At 42.7% G+C, this 20,332-nt stretch overlaps 1 protein-coding gene across 2 annotated transcripts in view; it reads right to left on the bottom strand.

Annotated features, from left to right (window-relative positions):
• Window positions 1-17,608: 17,608 nt before the first annotated feature.
• PFN2 (profilin 2) overlaps window positions 17,609-20,332 on the bottom strand; it is a 147,759-nt gene continuing 145,035 nt past the window's right edge. Inside the window, exon 3 of one of the 2 annotated variants that reach the window (XM_086944082.1) lies at window positions 17,609-19,851. In XM_086944082.1, the coding sequence (XP_086800208.1) occupies window positions 19,754-19,851 (98 nt within the window). In that variant the 3' untranslated portion in view covers window positions 17,609-19,753. Of the gene's footprint in view, window positions 20,156-20,332 lie in introns of both variants that reach the window. The other variant, XM_086944083.1, reaches the window with a different exon arrangement.

Here is a 20,332-nt window from a genome sequence, read left to right as displayed (position 1 = left end):
CATTTTCAATGCTTGTTTACTTTGGTTCCATCAAGAAGGCATTCAGATGTGTCACACATTTGCCATAAATTCTGAATGTTAGCACTCTAGTTGCACATTAGATCACTGTAGTAAAGCTACTGCTCACCAGGGACGTCTGCTGCTGGTATTCAAAGTGCATGTTTCAGTCTGCATGTCAGAATTTTTTTAATGAAATAGAAGAGGATTTGAGAAGTCACTCAAAATGATCCCTAATTTTTCTTTCTGAAGCACTAATCATACTTTCTATGGCAAAATTAACCCCCTCATGTTGTTCCTTTTTAAATTGAGTGTTTTCAGACTTACCACTTCATTCCAATCAAGATGGCTTCTGGTGTGCCATACTTTTGTCATAAGTAAGACTGTTAGCGCTCTAGTTGTTCTTTAGAACACTCTGGGACATTCTGTCATTGGGCTATACTTGGGGTACATCTGGGTGATATTTGGGCTACATTTAGGCTCTTTTGTCTCTGGTGGCCATCTTGGGAGACTGTATGAAACAAGTTACTTACCTGTAACTTTAGTTCTCCAGTATTGGTAACTTTCATAGATTCCCATTGCTTGTATCATTCCCCGTCGTCGGAATGGGAGCCTCGGTAATAATATATATATATATATATATACCTAGGTAAATACACCCTAATAGGTGTAAAAAAGGTAAAAAATTAGGCCTAGGCCTCATTATCTTTTGCAGCCTATTGCTGTCATTATGTAAAAAGACCCAAAGTCCCCTTAGCAACCAATCAGATCAGCCTCACCCTGTAGAACCTTCCTGAGAAAGCTCAGAGCCTCAGATTTTCGTAGCCGTTGCTTTGCCACATAATCACCTAGCCCTAAAGTGAGCTTTCCCAGGGGAGGCGGGTGGGCGCATGGGAATCTATGAAAGTTACCAATACTGGAGAACTAAAGTTACAGGTAAGTAACTTGTTTCTTACTCCAGTATTGGAACTTTCATAGATTCCCATTACTTGTATCAGAGTAGATAGCAGTTAGCATACTTCAAACATTTCGTGCACAGTACAGAATCATTATAAGCTACTGACATCACAGATATAACACTATAAAGCAGTAACAAAGCATAATAAACGAAATGTTTGAAAAAACAGGAGGAGGGAAGAGAGGAAAGCTCACCTCTTATTGGAAGAGATTTCTCAGGACTGCCTGTCCTACAGCCGAATCCTCCTTTGCAGCCGCCTCCAGGCAGTAATGTCTTGTGAAGGAGTGCGTACTGCTCCAGGTGGCTGCTCTGCAAATGTCCTTTATGGATACTCCAGCAAACAGCGCCGCCGATGCTGAGATCGACCTTGTGGAATGTGCCTTCACCTGTCCTTGTAAAGGTTTGCCTGCCGCCTGGTGGCAGAACCGGATCGCACTAGTTATCCATCTAGATATCCCTTGTTTTGACAAAGGAAATCCTTTCCTTGGGGCTCCGAAAGCCACAAACAGTTGGGGTGTTTTTCGAAATCCAGCTGTGCGTTGTAGATAGAATTTCAAACATCTCTGAACGTCCAGAGAATGAAGTGTCCTCTCAGCCGGTGTTGAAGGCCGAGGAAAAAAAGATTTCAAAACCACTGGCTCGTTAAGATGAAAGTCTGTCGGTACCTTCGGAATGAACTTGGGGTTCATCCGCAGGATAACTGTATCATTCTTGAACTGTAAGAAGGGTTCTTTGATGGTTAAAGCCTGAAGCTCTCCTACTCTCCTTGCAGAGGTGAGTGCCAAAAGAAGCGCCACTTTCCATGATAGGAACTTCAGGTCCGCTTTATGTACTGGCTCAAATGGCGGTCTCATTAGCTGAGCCAGGACCACATTCAAGTGCCACACCGGAGATGGGGGCCTAACTGGCGGGAAAACTCTAAACAGTCCTTTCAGGAATTGTTTGATTACTCTCGCTGATAATAGAGAGGGACCCGATCTTGTTCTCCTATACCTGGAAATAGCTGCCAAGTGGACCTTGATAGAAGCATGAGCCAGACCTGCTTGTGCCAATGAAAGAATATATGGTAAGAGTTGATGCGGAGCTGACGAGAAAGGATGTACTTTTTCCCTCTGACACCACAAATGGAACCTCTTCCATTTCGCTCTATATGTCTTATTAGTGCTAGGGGCTCGTGCCTGTGCCAAGATGGTCCTGCATTCTTCTGGGATGTTTAAATCCTTAAACTCTCTGTATTCAGGAGCCAAGCCGCCAACTGAAGCGAGCTCGGGTTCGGGTGAAGAACTTGGCCGTTGTACATAGACAGAAGTGTCAGTTTGGGTTGCAGATGAATGGGTGGTGTCTCTGATAGGAGAAGCAACTCCGTGTACCAAAACTGGCGAGCCCAGGCAGGCGCTATTAGTATCATCCTGCACCTGTCCATCTTGAGTTTCTTGAGGACTCAAGGAATTAGGGGAAATGGCGGAAAGGCGTAAACAAACGCGCCTGACCAGGACATCGAAAGGGCATTCCCCAGTGACCCTCGATGGTGTTCCCTGCTTGCGTAACACCGGCATTTCTTGTTCCCCGGTGTTGCAAACAGGTCGGTCGCTGGGGTCCCCCAACGGGAGTAGATGTCCTTGATCACTGCGTCCTCCAATTCCCACTCGTGCGAGACTGCTCTCAGGCGGCTTAGCGTATCCGCCTTCGTGTTGCATACTCCTGGAAGGTGTTCTGCTACGAGTGTGATGTTCTGCGCTATCGCCCATTCCCACAGTATTTGGGCTTCCTGTGAAAGCAGTGGCGATCTTGTGCCTCCCTGCTTGTTGACGTAATGCATTGCGGTGGTGTTGTCCGTCCGCACCAGGATTGCTGAATCTGTAATCCTTGGGAGGAAAGCCAACATTGACAGTCGAATAGCTCTTAGCTCCAGAACGTTGATATGTAGACGACGTTCTTCTGGAGTCCAGTGACCACTGACCTGGAGGTCTTGCATGACCGCTCCCCAACCTTGGAGAGAAGCGTCCGTGGTAATGACCTGAGGAGCCCTTGCAGCCTTGAAACTGAGTCCCACAGTGAGGTGAGATCTTTTCATCCACCATGAAACCGACCGTTTCATCCGCTGGGTTATCGTCACCCTGTCGTCGAACGAACCTTCCACTTGTCTCCACTGAAGGTCCAGCTCCTCCTGCAGGGGGCGCATTCGCAGTCTGCAATGCGGAATCAATTGAATACAGGATGAAATCGACCCTAGAAGAGATTTGTACATCCTGACTGTCATCCAACTTCTCTTTTGGCAACGGGTGGCTGACGATATGAGTTTCATCTGTCTCTCTTCCGATGGGAAGGCTTTGCACTCCTGAGTATTGAGTATCGCTCCCAAGAACTTCACCGTACTTGCAGGCTGAAGAACTGACTTTTCCTTGTTGAGTTGTAAACCCAGATGAATAAAGAGGTTCAAGCACGTGTCCACTGCCTTCGATGCCTCTTGCAAGCTTGGGGCCTTCAGCAGCCAGTCGTCTAAGTACGGGAATACTTCCAGCGACTGTCTCCTCAGAAATGCCGCTACCGGTGCCAGCACCTTTGTGAATATCCGAGGAGCGGACTTTAATCCAAATGGGAGCACCATGAACTGGAAGTGACTCTTGCCTACTGTAAAGCGAAGGAAACGTCTGTGAGCTGGATGGATCGGGATATGAAAATAGGCATCTTCCAGGTCTAATGTTGCCATGTAGTCGCCTGGGTTCAAGAGGCGCAATATGTCCTGGAGTGAAATCATCCGAAACGATAGTTTCGTGAGATAGGTGTTGAGCTCCCTCAAGTCCAGGATAGGACGCCACTTTTGTTTTGTTTTGCGGATCAGAAAAAATCTGGAATAGAAACCTTCTCCCCTTTGTGATAGGGGAACACGCTGGATCGCCCCTTTTTGAAGCATTTGTTGAGCTTCCTCTTGAAGAAGGTTCAGATGGTTGGAAGTAGCGGCGTGGGGAGCTCTTGTAGGTGGAAAGTCCTGGAATTCTAGAGTATGCCCATTTCGGATGATATTTAATACCCACTGATCCGATGTAATCTCTTCCCAGCTGCTCAGATGTTGTGATATCCTGCCGCCCACTGGAGATCCCAGAAGCGGAGGAACAGTTGGCAGAGTCGGGAGGCCGCTATTGACGCTTGCCAGCGTCCTTGCCCTGACGCCCCTGTCGTCCACGAGCGTTCTGGCGAGAGAAAGACTGGGATTGCGACTGCCGCTGATAGTATTGATTGCCGTACTGGGGCCTGTAAGACTGCGACTGCTGTGAATATCGCTGTTGCTGATAACCTCCTCTAGGTGAAGAGAAACCTCTTCCTCGTGCTCCACGGAACGGTGTCTTTCTATATTGCAAGTTCCCCAGAGCCCTTGCTGTCTCTGTGTCCTTCTTTATACCCTGTAGGGTCTCGTCGACATGTTTCCCAAACAACATGTCCCCGTCGAAGGGCAAATCCAAAATCCTATTCTGGACCTCTGGCCGGAAGTATGTAGCTCTCAGCCATCCTTGTCGCCGAAGAACCGCTGCACTGCCTAGGGCACGGAAAGAGATGGTGGCGATGTCCATCGCGCAGTCAATCATTTCCGAAGAGGAACGTTGTCCCTCTTCCAGAAGTTTCTGTGCTTCCGCTTTCTGGTCATCCGCTAGCAGATTCACATAGTGTGCCACATCACTCCACATCTGGCGGTCGTACCTTGCTAGGATCGCCAAGGCATTCGCCGCTCTGACCAGCAAGCTAGCCATCGACGAAAAACGCTTCCCAGCGTTGTCCAACCTTCTACCCTCCTTATCCGGCGGAGTCGTGAGGGTGGCCGAAGGATTCCACGATTTCTTCTGTGCCGCCTGCGATATGACCGAGTCAGGTCTAGGTTGTCCAATCAAACAGGCGGGACTGTCATCCGGAGCTTTATATTTTTTCTCCAAGCGCGGAAGAGTTGGAATGACCGTCGCTGGGGTCTGCATCACTTTCTTCCCTTCCTCCCATATGTGCTCCACAATGGGAATCGAGCGCACGGCCTTACAGTATGCCTCTTTGAAATCGTATAAAAAACAATCCGTAGATGTTGTAGGCATCGCTAACTTAAAGCGCGCTGTGGCTCTTTCCATCAGGCTGAAGAAACCTCCTACATCAGCCGGAGGCGAGTCGACCGGGTCTGGCACTGGTGAAGCCGGATCCGGAGCTATATATTGGTTCCATTCACTCTCCTGGTCTTGATCTTGGTTTTGCCCAGTTTCATCTTCATCCGAGGTATCCACCTGGACTTGCGGAGGATATGCCCTCTCATGTTCTTCCTGTGCAGGCCGCACTGACTGTGCTGCCACCACCTGCGGTTGAACCTGTGCTTGACCTTCCACAGGTTGCGACCCCTTCTTGCTCCTATACTCCTCCAGCATTGCCCTTAAGTCTGTCAAAAGACTTATAGGCATCGATACCATGCCCTGCTGTTGTTGGGTATCTTGGTATGCAACCTGTCTCTCTGGCCGCTGTTCATTTTGATAATAATATTCCTCATCCAAATCCGAATCATGGTATTTCAGATTCAATTGTGATGGACTGTAAGCATCCCCATACATCTCATTTTCCTCTTCTGAGTAGTCATCTTCATCCAACAAAAGGGGTGGAGGTAATGATGGTACCTTCCTTGGAGAAGTCATATCTGGGGTTATCCTCCTCCTTCTGCTGTTTTCTGGCGCTCCTGTTGTCAACGGCGTTGAAAACAAATCCACCGTTTCTTTATTCTGAATCGTCGTCGACGGGACCGTCGACGAGAGTCCCTTCACCGTCGACGGAACCATCATCGTCGTCGGGTCCACCGTCGACGGGATCGTCGACGGAACTGTCATCGTCGACGGGTCCATCGTCGACGGGCTCGTCGACGGAGCTGTCGTCGTCGACGGGCTCGTCGTCCTCTTCGACGGGATCGTCGTCATCGAGATTGCCACCGTCGACGGAATAGTCATCGTCGACGGGTTGGTCTTCGTCGACGTGGTGGTAACCGTCGACGTGGTCATAGTCGACGACGCCGTCGTCGATCCAGTCTTCTTCGACGGAATCGACATCGAGGTCCTCGTCGACGCTCTCGTCGTCGTCCTCGTCGTCGCTGGGTGGCTCGTCGACGACTGAGGAGACAAAATCACCTCAGATGCTTTAGCGTCCTTCTTGACCCCTGTAGAGGCCTCTACAGTCGGTTTTTTGACGGACTTGGCTACTTTAACCTGGTGGGAAGGCCCAGCCGAGCTCTCATCCAGTTTAGCCTTTTGCACCTGCAGTGCCTGCCTTTCCCTCTCCTTTACACTCACGTGAGGAGATTCGATAGGCCCTGGCTTGCCAGACCTATCAGAGGTCGCACGCACAGCCTTTAAGGGGGGTTCAGTTGAAGTGTCCACAGACGATCCGCCCCTCTTCAATGAAGTCTTTGAAGATGTTGATCTGGCATCTTCCTCATCACCAGACACTACTTCATCCCTCCTTTCCAACTTCCTGAGCCACAGAAGCAGCCGTCCTTCACGATCACGGAGGGTTTTAACAGACATTCTCCTGCATATACTACACTTATCGACCTTATGGTCTGGGTATAGACAGTAAATACAGTCTTGATGTTGATCCTCTGTATAAAGTCGTTTTTTGCCACAAGTGGCACAAGACCTGAAAAGGCTCTTTTCCTTATCAGCCATGACAAAGCTGAAAGAAATCCTTAAAGAAAACTGTTTAAACAGTACCTCAAGTTGAAGTTAGAGCAGAGCTCTAAGGAGACTCCCTGTCACCAACGAAGCGGTAGAAAATCTGAGGCTCTGAGCTTTCTCAGGAAGGTTCTACAGGGTGAGGCTGATCCGATTGGTTGCTAAGGGGACTTTGGGTCTTTTTACATAATGACAGCAATAGGCTGCAAAAGATAATGAGGCCTAGGCCTAATTTTTTACACCTATTAGGGTGTATTTACCTAGGTATATATATATATATATATATATATTATTACCGAGGCTCCCATTCCGACGACGGGGAATGATACAAGCAATGGGAATCTATGAAAGTTCCAATAATGGAGTAAGTCAGAATTTTTTAATGAAATTGAAGAGGGTTTGAGAAGTCACTCAAAATGTGCCCTAATTTTTCTTTCTGCACTAATAATACCTTCAATTGCATAATATACCCCCTCATTTTGTTCCTTTTTAAATTAAATGTTTTAAGAGTTACCACTTTATTCCCATCACGATGGCTCCAGGTGTGCTATACCTTTGTAATAAGTAGGACTGTTAGCGCTCTAGTTGTTCTTTAGAACACTCTGGGACATTCTGTCATTGGGCTATACTTGGGCTACACCTGGGTGAAATTTGGGCTACATTTGGGCTCTTTTGTCTCTGGTGGCCATTTTGGGAGACTGCATGTCAGAATGTTTTAATGAAATAGAAAAGGATTTGAGAAGTCACTCAAAATGTGCCCTAATTTTTCATTCTGCAGCACTAATCATACTTTCTATGGCAAAATATACCCCCTCATGTTGTTTCTTTTTAAATTGAATGTTTTAAGAGTTACCACTTTATTCCAATCAAGATGGCTTCAGGTGTGCCATACCTTTGTAATAAGTAGGACTGTTAGCGCTCTAGTTGTTCTTTAGAACACTCTAGGAGGCTGCAGTAGAACACAAAGGAATCAACTGACAGTCTCTGTCCTTGTTGGATGTACATGTTTTACTGAGAATGTCAGACTTCATTTTCACATGACTGAGAAAGATAATGTGAATTTACAGAAGATATGCTTTCAGTTTAGCTTATAGATCCCCTTCCAAACCACTGTGGGAAAATCATGAGATATTAGTTTTCTTTCAAACAATATTCATGATATCACAGCAGAAGGTTTTTTTCACATGGTAAAATCACCTTAGAACCCACCACAATTCCTAAAACGAGTATGGTACCATCAACAAATGATTTATAATGCAACTAAAGTCCTAAAACCCTCTATTAACTACAATGCTTTTTAATGAGGTGCTATCATGTATATTGGTCCCAAGATGGCTGCCAACACTTCTTGGATGAAGTGCTGACAGCCAATCAGATCAGATGTGTGGTTAGGCTCCGCCCAGATATATATCTTTTTTTGAACCTAAATTACTCAAAATCCACTGGAGCACATATATTGAGACCTAGCAAAGGCACATCGGGCTAACAGTCCCTACAATTTTGCCAAGTTTCATGCAAATCCATTCAGCCGTTCGAGCTAAAAGTGAGGCCAACCGCCCTATGGAAATTAACATGGGAAAAACGCGTTTTGGGACCCCCCTTTTTTCTCGCCGCCCCCCCCCCCCCCCCCCTTGATGAAACCCCCCCAAATTGTCAGGGGCTGCTCAGAAACAAAATGTTCCATTTTCCTGAAAATTTCAGCCAATTCTGTCCACAAACGCCAAAGTTATTAGACATAGAATTTTCAAAAATCCCATAGAGAAAAAATCCTAACTATATATACCTACTGGCGACCGCCAGTAGGTAATATATATATATATATATATATATATATTATTTTTTTTTCACTGAAAAAAACATAGGTTTCACACCAGTTATAGTTAGCTGGAAATTTTACTGACATAAAACCATTGAAATTCCCACGTTATAGTTAGTTGGAATCACTATAACTTGCGCGCCTGCAATGCACTGCTGATGACGTCACATATTACATCACTCATGACATGGTCAGTGACATCACTCATGACACCATCCAGTGAATGTGTCTTTCTGAAAAATAAATATGTTTTATATATGTATTTGTAAAGGTCGATGGAAGAATAAATGGTTAAATAAGTGTGTAAATGGATGTTTTAAAAAAAAAAAAAAATGGTTAACTGGCTTATTAAGTGTATCTTAGTGAATACATATATTAGCGAGTAATTTTTAAATATATGTATCTGTTTCACTTTGTGTATAATTGGCTGAATGGGTTGGTGACTGACTCACTGTATGTGTTTTTAAGACAGCATATGTGTAGGATTGTATGGGTGGATGAGTGTGTATATGTGTGTGTTAGTGAATGACTGTCTCACTAGTGTCTTTATGAGTAACTACATATGTTTTAATCTAGTATATGTGAGTATTGATGTATGTAAGTATATGTGAGAGTGACAGATTGAAAGAGTTCCTGTTTAAATAAGTATGTGTTTCTATAAGTGATCGTTTAAGAGAGTAAGTATGTGTCAGTTTCCTTAGAAGTAACGTGCTAGTGTGTGTATAGCTGTATATGCAAATAAATGGATGTTCAATAGTTTATTTGCATGTGTATGTGTGTGAGTAACTTTTGGATGACTGTCAGTGTGTAACAGGATGTATAGGTTTATCACTACATATGATGAGTGAGTATATGTATGAGTGACTATATAGAACTGTTGCTGAATGAGTGGATGTGTATATAGATGGTGGAATTACTGAATTGGTTGTAACTGGTATGGGTATCTCCATTTTTTTGAAAATGTTAGTTTCTATTTTTGAATATGTGTTTCAAGGGTTACATTACACTGAAAGGTGGTCTGTCACAAGGATGATGTTATCAGTGATGTCACTGTCTTGAGTGATGTAATATGTGACGTCATCAGCAGTGCATTGCAGGCGCGCATGTTCTAGTGAGTCCAACTAACTATAACGTGGGAATTTCAATGGTTTTATGTCAGTAAAATTTCCAGCTAACTATAACTGGTGTGAAACCTATGGTTTTTTCATTGAATTTCAAAGGTTTTTTAACAGCAAATTTCTATAGCTATGAAATTAATATTTTTTTAAATGAATCCTATATTGTATATTTATGTAATATTTTTTTAATGTATATTCCTATTTTTTTTTTTAGCCCTGGATCGCTCCCCCCCATGAAAATTTTTTTTGGGCCTATATAGGCCTTCTAAGCCCCCCTCAGAAAACCTAGGGGGTCAGGGGCTGTCTACCGTGCCCCCTTCTACCCATTCCCAACGTTGTTTGCCCTCCATATTGTGTCTCAATTGTACCGAAACACAAGATGGCGAACTCCCGTAGCGCTCCCGGTGCGCGCACCCTAAAAAATGTGGAAAGTTAATTTACATAAAAACCACTGGAGACACTGTCACCAAATATAGAATAGGTCCTACCACATAGCAGTCCCTACCATTTTCCCAAATTGGGTGGTATTCCATTGAGCCATTTAGGCTGTAGCCCTGTCTAAACATCCTGAGGTAAATTACATAACAAAAACACATATGAAAGTGTTGGAATTTACAACCAATTAAAATGTTACTTTCATTTTGTACGTTTGTGTTGACATTTGATTGGTTAAGTACATGAATATATATGAAAAATGAGAGTGAAACACAGCCATTTTGACTAGTACTACCTGAGGTACATTTTGAAAGAATTTTCACAGAAAACTTCAACTACTTTGAAAAAGGTAAGTTGTTAATTTGGAAGGGGAACTATGTTGTGCACTTTAAGTTAATTTGGGAAAACGTTTTCTGTTATATACTGTCCCTCTGTAAGAGTTAGAGATTGAGATAGACTTCTCCGTTATAGTTATGGATTGAGTTAGGCTTCTCTGGTATAATTATGAATTTACTTAGGCTTCATCACATGAACTTTTTAATAATTCTACTTCCTGCCTGAAACCATACACTGCCCACAGATAACTTCACTGTTAAAAACTCAAAAGTACCTGTCTGAACTTAAACCCAACAGTGCCCTAACTCTACTGATAGTTATTTTTTATGCAATTTACAGCAAGAAAATGGAAGGAAAACAAGACAAAATTAATATTTCTTTCGAAGTTGTTGTTGACAACAATCCTGAGGAAGATATGGATGACTTTGACTTTATAGATCAGTCTCTGGACCAACAATTACTTGACAGTGTTGAAACAATAGAATCATTGAACCAAAATGTGGACATTCCAGATCTATTGTTAGAAGTTCTTTTAAATTTTGAAAAATCACAACAATAATTTTATATTTAATAATTAAAAATTGTTGGAGACATTATTCATTATTATATGTAATTCATGAAATAGTAACAAAATTATAATATAAAGTGAGACAAATTCACTGAAATCAGGAGCCAGGCTGACAAGTGCAAGAGCTTTCGGTATAGGTGCAGTACTTGGCCCTGGCTCATGTTCCAAGATGGTAGTGGCTTCAGCTGGATGTGATGTCTCTCTGAGAGGAGGAGTAACACAGTGAACCAATGTTGGCGTGGCCATGTTGGAGCTATGAGAATGATTCTGCATGGTTCAGCTTTCTTCTTCATAAGAACTTTGGGAGAAGAGGAATCAAAGGAAAAGTTTAGGCAAAGATTCCAGACCATGCGGTCGAAAACGCATTCCCCCCACGATCCCAGTTGTGGAACCTACGTTAGGTAGAACCAGCATTTTCGGTTCTGGGTAGGGCTGGGCGTAGTTTGCAAAGTAGCGTTACACAAAGCTTTGCAAAGTGCACTTCGCGAGCTATGCGTAGCACTAAGCAACTGCGTATACCCTGTCCGCACTGTGCAAGATGCAGTTTTCAATGATTGCACTGTGCGGACAAGCATTCGGCACTGTGCAATCCTTGAAAATGGCATCTTGCACAATGAGCGCTGTAGATTTCTGCTGCTTGAGTAGATTTTTACTCGAGCGACAAGTTTCTCAATGCGGACTGGTAGTTTCTCATCGCGAGCATACGTAACCACTCGCAATGAGAAACCTGACCTCCCCGCGTTGAGAATCTCGCCAGGAGGTTTATTTTCCATGCTCGCGATCAGCAACTTGATGTTGCTGATAGCGAACGAGGAAAAAGTCTTGCCGGGATGTCATTTTGCTTGCTCGCAGTCGCCAACTTGACGTGGAGGACCGCGAGCAAGCAAAAAATGACTGCTGCACTAGGCTACACGTGTTTGCACTGTGCTATGTGATTCGCATAGTGAGAAGTATCGCAAATTTTGCAAGCGCAGTGCTTTGCCCAGGGTTAGTTCTGGGATGTAATGAAGGTCTAAATTCTGTTGGCCCCACTGGTAAAAAATGTTTTCCTACTATTCTGATCCATTTCCTACTCGTGGCAAGCGTTTCTCAATCTGCTGAGTCTGCCTTGGTGTTCTGCTTCCCGGGACATGTTCCGCTCTAAGATCCACTTTGTGACGGATCGACTATTCCCAGATATTTTGTGCTTCTTGGGATAGCAGGTAAGATCTTGTGCCACCCTGCTTGCTGATGTGTATGGTGGTAGTATTGCCTGCGCAAATGAGCACTGCAGACTCTTATTCTGAGAAAAAAGCTTGCAAAGCTAAAATGTACTGCATTGAGCTTGTGCAGATGGATATGAGAAGTAGCTGAGAAGGTTACCATTTGCCCGACTTGTAGATCCTGCAGATGAGCTCCTCGTCCCTCTAAGGAACCATCAGTGGTGATGACCAAATGAGAAGTATTCGATACAAAGGACAGACTGACTAAAAGCTGTGCGATCATGCTCGTTGTGACTTTGATGAGGTCGTTTTAAGATCCTGTAGTTTGTATTCACTGTGTTCAATTCCTTCAGCTGCCAATGCATGCGCACAGAGCAGAATGGCACTAGAGGAATGCAAGGTGACATCATTCCTAATAGGGACTTGTGTAAGCGAACAGAAAGTGACTTTATTCTTTGCACCAATTGTGCTAGGGTTAGCAATTTCATTTGCCTTTCTGGTGGGACACGCTTTGTTGAGCATTGCATCTGGAGTAGCTCCCAAAAATGTTATCCTTTGTGATGGTTGAAGAACGGACTTGTAAATTTAGTGCGAGAGCCAGCTTGTTGAATAGGTGCAGGTAAGCAGTGGTTGATATTTGTGCAGCCTGGCAGGAGAGTGCTTTGACTAACCAGTTATTGAGATAAACAATGTTTTTTGTCTCAGAAAAAAACAATACTGGTGCCAAGCACTTCGTGGAAATACGGGGGCAGATTAGACCAAATGGAAGCTCCTTGAACAGATGATGGCTGCCACCTGCCGTTAATCTGAGAAAGTTTGTGTCTGGGGTTGGTTGGAGACCTGAAATTATGCATCCTAGAGATCCAGTGTTGTCATATAGTCTCCTTGGTTTAGAAGTTGCAGTATATCCTGCAGTGTTACTATGCGGAACGTTTGCTTCCTGAGATAGGTGTTCAGGTTTCTTACGGCCAGGATCGGTTGCCGCTCCCCTGACTTCTTCTGGACCAAAAGGAATCAAAACCTCTCCCTTTCTGAGCTGCAGGAATGGGTTCTATAGCTCCTTTTCGGAGCATGGTCTTCACTGCCAACTTGAGGACTTGCATATGTTTTTGTGTGATTTTGGGCAGGGTTGGTGGTTGTTTTTTGGATGAATTCTAATTATGACCGAATTGAATATGGTTTAAGACCCATAGGTTGGTTGTGATTTTCTGCTAGTGTTGAAGGTGTCTGGCTATCCTCCCTCTGAGGCAAGTTGTAGGAAACTGGGAAGTAGCTGGTTCCTGTAATGACTTGACGGCAGCCTGTATCCTTTCCTTGATGTCCCAATTTTCCCTTTGGAAGTGGCCATGTATAGGGATATGTATATTGCTGATATTAGGGACGAAATTGAGAAGCCGTTAGTGTGGGTAGCGGTATTGTTGGTAACCTTTATAAGAGGGCTGTCCTCTTCCCTGTGTGCCTCGAAAAGGCACTTTCCTATATTGCAGGGTTTTTAAAGATTTGGCCAGGTCAGTGTCTGTTTTGAATGCCTGGAGGGTGTCATTGACATGTTTGCAGACAAGACCTTTGCCATCGTAAGGAAGGTCCAGTATCTTACTTCGAACATCTGGTCTAAAGGAGGGGGCCTTGAGCCAGACCGGTCTCCTTCGAATAACCACTCCCACTCGTTGCCAAAAACCAGTACTTGCAATGTCCATGGCACAATCAATGAACTCTGATGTAGTGTGCTCTTTCCTGCAATATCTTTTTTGGGCTTTAGCCCTTACTTCATCTGGAAGTCTGTTGATGTACGGGGCGATATCCAACCACATCTGGCGACCGCATCTCCCAAGAACAGCCAAAGAGTTTTAACGCACTGTAAGCACAGACACAAAGGAAAAACATTTTGCGATGTTATCAAGGCACCTACCCGCTTAGTCCAGAGGTGCTAATGTTTTTTTTTTAATGCAACACTGGGTCGCCTGTGTGATAACAGAATCAGGTTTGGGATGCCCAGTGAGATCATGCAGGAGAATCTTCCGTGACTTAATATTTTTTTATCCAGGCATGGTTAACAGCAGTTACTGTGGACAAATTTCTCATTGTTTTGATGCCCTCATCACAGATGTAGTCAGCAAGGGGTAGAGCCCTGATGCTCCTTCAGAAGGGTCCTTGAATTTGTAGACAAAATAGTCATGTTTTGTAGGCATGGGGACTTTGAATCTCCTTGCTGCTCTCTCAAGAAGATTATGGAAGCCTCCGTTTTCTTCAGGCAGAGAATCTGCAGGATGCAGCGTTGGAGAGAATGGTGTTGTCAAAAGGTAGTCCTCCCACTTATTATGAACTTCACCTAGCTCACCCTATTCTCTCATCATCTGAAGAGGAGTAATCCTGCAGGGGAATAGTTTGCGGACTATACCTCGTAGGTGGAGGTATTAGCCGTGGTGTTCAAGGGGGCTGACAGCTGCAAAGGCAGAGACAAGAAGATGGAAGAGTCTGCTTAGCCAAAGGAGACTTCGATGGGAAACACTTTCGGTAGTCTGCCATCATAAATTGTATGTCCGATACTAGCGATCTAGGGTGACATACGATTTCCTCCTGATATTCCTGGTGAAATTGTTCTACGGAGGGTAATAACTCTGGTCATAATATTCATTATTATCATCCTGTTGGTACTTGACGTGCTAGCTCTGATTAACTGTGCAAAACCTCAAAGGGGCCTTCGTCAACAGAATCATCCTCATCCAAGAGGTGGCTCCGCAGTAAAGGTGACACTTTACTGGGTGATGTTTGCTGTGGGCTTGGATTTCTAATTTTTGTAGTTTATAAAAAAAAAAGAAAAACCTCTGGTCTACGAGATCTTTGACGGATGTTTTAGTGACGATTTCATTGGGGCAGATTTGGTCATTGACAGGACTGTCGGAGAGGCCAGAATAATCTTTAATGTCAACAGTATCAGAGCTGAAGTAGTCGACGAGGGAGGAGTCATCGAGGAGGACGTGGCCATAGATAATGTAGTCACTGTTGTAGTCGACGCTGCAGTGGTTGTCTTCATAATAGATGAACTCCTTGTCAAAGCTGGAAAACTCTGATCTCTCCGTGGTCAGTGCTAAACACTTTTTTTTTTAGAAATTTGTGGAGAATTTGGGGTGATAAGTAGGAGGCTCAGACCTAGTTATTTCTGGTCTTTAAAGAAGTATCCTCTTCCTGGGCCAACATCAAGGGACTGCGCTCTCTGAGAGACCTAGGATTGGTCTTTTTAGATTACTCTTAGGTGACTCCTGAGGGGAACGAAAATCTGAACTGTCACTCTTTTCTTAAACTTCCTTGAGGAAGATGAAGAATTATTTCTATAATCATCATCTGAAACAGGCAGCTTTCTAGTTTCAAGTTTCTGAAGCCATAAGAGCAGTCTTCCTTCATGGTCTTAAGCTTTTTGAGGAGAAGGTACGCCATTCCTTACAGTTCTTGGCCTTGTGCAATGGATATAGGCAGTAAATACAATCTCGATGAGTGTAATCAGAATAGAGCCTCTTCTTTCCACAAGTCCCACAGGTCAGGACATACCTTTCTTTTTCTGACTTTCATAAAGTCAGATCTAGAATGAATAAACACACACACACACACTCTGGAACAGGTAGAACTGAGCAGAGTCCAGTGGAGACTCCAGCACATGATGCAAAGTAGAAAATATGAGGGACTGGATTTTTTCGCAGGAGTGTTCCAAAGGTTGTGCAACCTGATTGGTTGGAACTTAAGTGTAGTCTTTACTTGTTTTTAAACAACTAGGATAAGTTACTAAAGGGCCTAGGGTATTTCCAGTCCATACCTATCATTGCACTGGCACTCATCTCGACGAATGGGAAGGACTCCAGCATGTACATATATGAATGATCCAATATTTTAGTATTTTTTTGTTAAGTATGGCCCTCAAAATCATCTGCCCCTGCTTTCAACAGCAACTCCGTGGCAGAGGGGTAATGGAGGAGCCATACATAAAGTCTCCTCCCTGAATCAAACATTACAAGATATCTTACCTGGCACCCTTTACCAACCCTAGCTTTCTTCCCAGCATTCATTCCTCCTCCGGCTGCTGTGCTTTCTGCTGGCCAGGCAGACATGCAACGCTGCTCTGACAGGCTGCCATGGAAGCCCTTCGGGAAGAGGCAACAGTGGGTAGCTATCAAATGTTGCTATGTCATAGTACTGAATTACAATATTTAGAGTCTGCATAAACGATGGAGGCTTTCTATAGAAGCCCTGCCCGACATTATGAATTACACATGTAAACTGAGAACTGTTTTAGTGCAACTGTAACTCATAAGATTGAGTAACTGACTTTATGCATAAATTCTGCCTTATGTGATTAGTACGCAATCTTTTGGAGCAATGACAAATTCACATAAGAATATTGCAGATACTTCTGATAAAGGGATGAGGACAATGAAGATACTAATAGCAGTGACGAAAACGAAACAAATTGCGGTTCCACTGCAACAAGATACTGAACTAGTTTCAGAGGGAGGAACGCAGATTAGAAATTTGGGAGCAACAATATAAATTAAATTCAAAATTATTTCTGGATCTTCTGCTACCCAAACATCGGAGTCCACAGACAAATTAATTGGAAGCTACTGACTACCAACATTAAACTATGTTCCTTTTTATAGGGTCTCCAAACATCGGTGTCCACAGACAAATGAATTGGAAGCTACTGACTACCAACATTAAACTAGGTTCCTCTTCATAGGGTCTCCAAACCTGTCCTGGAGGGCCGGATCCATGCCAGATTTTTTGGATATCCCCATTGAGATACATGTAGTAATTTTAAAAATCTGGCATGGAGACCCTATGAAATATGGATTCTTTCAAATTGTGTAAAATCAGTCCTCCAAAAACATTATATGCGCTGGTAAATTGAGCGAATAAGAAAGTTTGTTTTTTCCAAGTAGCTGAACGGTTACTACAAATGACTTCTAATGATGCTACCATGAACACGATCACAGAACTGTAGGTATTCAGTCTGTAAATCAAGCTTTGTCACCATTTAAAACAAAAAACAAGTATGCTTATACCATAACATATATACTATTGACTACTTATGTAAGTAGCCCATTGTAATTTGTTTAGCTTAAAATAAGCATTTTGTTGTGGGCAGTGGAATGCTTTCTGTGAACAGGTGGCCTGGCAGAACCATCAAGCAATGTTAAGAACAGCGGTGGTTGGGAGAATATCAGGTTATGTGTCCAAGCTTGATGCTTATGTTTCAAGAGAGAGAGGAAATAAACATTTTGAGAAAATAAACATTTTGAGCCTTGAAAAGTTAACTAATGAAATACTTGAGTGGTATTTTCCACTTGAACGGTTTTGCCAGTCTTAGTTTAGCTGGACTACAGAAGTTTCCTGTACAGTCCTCAAGTCACTCTGAATAATCGTGCTTTCAACTTGTGGTTTATAAACGCCAGGAGAATGTCAGAACAATTCACACTCACTGCAAAGAAACACAACAGCCTAGTTTTTATATTTGGTTGGAATAAATTTATTTCATCTGTCTGTAAACAAGGTGTTTTAATAGTTTATGGCATTTTTTGAAATGCATATTAAATCAGATGAGTCAGACTGTATCCCAGATGTAACAAAAGTGCAGGGAAAGAGACAAATTAACAACAAGAATTTGCTTAAATCTGTACATAATCCACAAGGCCCAAACAATAAAGCAAATACTAGAATGTCCCTAAACGAGTGCCAATGGAAAAAAGACAATCCTTACCGATCAGTTAAAATCCATCTTAGAACAGTAACGTAACAGTTCAAGTTCATTTTTATTACTATGGCACAGAATACATTTGAATTATCACAAGACAGCCAAGTCAGTTATTCCAACCAATACCATCTCCCATTTGTTCTTTTGTATAGAATTCTTTAATTTGTAAATGGGCAAGGTTAGTACCGCGATTTAACTGACAGTCTGGATACACGTTTCAGATGGCCAGAAGACAGCTTGCTCAAGTTTCTGCAGCACGGGTCTATCTTGTAGACCAAATGCGCAATATTGTATTTTGAAATAGACTGTATTTCAACAATTCTGAAAAACTACCAGCCTTCATCCAAACATTGGTATTAAAGCAGCATTTTTGTACATTACCTACAAATAAGCATTATAACAGTTTAGTGTCTCAACTACCAGTATACAGCTGAAGGTGGTAGTTACCCTTCTTAAAAGACACCAGTGTCGTATAAAATATGAAGCTGCAAATAAAATTGGTCCTATGAAAAACTGAAATTGGACACACTCCAGATGGTTATATTGGGATAAGGAAATCCAGAATGGCAGCATTCAACAATTTATTGATGCAACAGGAGCTCACAAAAGTAACAATGCGCTGAGCTATGCATGATGGAATGTCCCTGGACAATAAACTTCATATATGCCAAAAAACGAGTTTAGGGATGACAGTTTTACAGCTGAATCACCCCAAGCTTTATTTTCAGAAAAGGCATCTAACAATTTAAATGTCATCCTTCAGTAATGCTTCAGTACTGCCCATTTTGAAGTCAAAACGAGTCTGTGTGAGAATTGTAACCCACTGTCAGATGTCTTTACTCAATCTGACTTTGTTCTTTACAATTTTCTCCCAAGTCATACTATATGATAGCTAAAAGCTTTCCACTTTGGAAGTCAACTGTAAACAAGAAGTACTGTGACAACAGTAAATGATTACGGGTTAGTATACTTAGTCACAGTGAGCCCAAGTGCTGAACGTAAAGTTATGTACAGATACATTCTCCTTTGAAACTAGAACAGAAAAGGTGCTTGGGAAAGGGGCACTTGTGCAGACATACATTTGGGAATAATTACACATGGAACACCTTTTCTGAAAATGCAATGTACGGAAAAGTAGGTAAATGAAGCATTTCTGCTGCAATAATATTTTTAAATGGAAAGGTTGTTTGGCATTTGATACTCAAAGTGAAGATAGTTGGGGTACAATCGTAGGAGGAAATGCATTTGCACCTTTTGAAGCAGTTTTACACTTGTACTGACAATCAAGAAGCAGATGTTACAAGCTATGAAGTTTGCAATACCATATTTAAGCTGAATACGAAAATTAATTTCAAGACATTGCACCTTGTTAAAAAGTAATTCAACATTGGTATTAAATGGTTTAATCAACCAGGCACTGAATGAAAATGTAATTAAAATATCATGGACGAAAAAAGGGAGAAAAAAACAGATATGCATGCATATTTCTCCCAACCATGCTCTGCAAAAGGAAGACTAAATGAGCCTTGTAATTGCTCAAGTGCGGAAAAGGCATGGATCAAATTATAGATTGTACAATCGGCACTTGTAGTGTTTCAAAACTTGTCTTAGTTGTCAGTATTTTATTGATTGCTAAAAGAAAGCAAAATTCAGAATTGGCATATTTCCTCCTGAAAATATCATGCAGCTTATCTTTAGTGTTTACTGCAATAATGGTGCGAAAAATGAGATTTTGTTACATAGAGTGGTTCACGAACAAATGAACGAAAGGGTACTGTTGTGACATTAGAAAAATATGGGTAAATAAAAAAATGTAACTACCATCTACAGTCTGATAGCATTGCGAACACAACTGGATGATGATGAACAGTTGCTAGGTAGATGGAGAAAGGCTGCTTAGCATCCAAGCTTGCCCAGGTATGTAGCCATTTCAAATGCTTTCTTGTTGAGCAGCCCTCCATGGACACCTTCTTTTGCCATGATAATAACCAATGCTGGAGTACACAAGGAAACAAAAGAACAAACATGAACAAACAAAAAAAAAACACCTTTCCCCACCAACAAAGGGATACAAAGGAGACACAGGTTCATACCCCATCACCCAGCATTGCTAATAAAATTTCCATAACACTGCAAGTTAATCCCACTAATAGGAAAGTTTAGTAGCAATTCTCCCCTAGTACATTGGTCTGCCTAACGACTAGAACCCAGAGTCTCTCAAGTATTTTGCCATCGAGTATGCCTTCTTATTCAATCCACCTCCATGGACCCCTTCTTTGCCCATTGCAAAGACCAAGACTGAAAGAAAAGAAAGAAGAGAAGAGAGGTTTTAAAAAAAGCAAGAAAAACAAAGAAAGTAGTGCAAGTTATAGACGACACTGCAACAGATGCTAGTAATTATAGCATATAAGCACATTCGCAGGGTAAACTTGTTATAACAGAGGATAAAGCCATCCGGGAAGCACAGCAAACAAA

The sequence above is a fragment of the Lissotriton vulgaris genome, chromosome 11, assembly GCF_964263255.1.
Source record: "Lissotriton vulgaris chromosome 11, aLisVul1.2, whole genome shotgun sequence".
Lineage (NCBI taxonomy): Eukaryota > Metazoa > Chordata > Amphibia > Caudata > Salamandridae > Lissotriton > Lissotriton vulgaris.
Note: the sequence above shows the minus strand (reverse complement) of the source record. Positions and strands in the feature narration are given on the sequence as shown.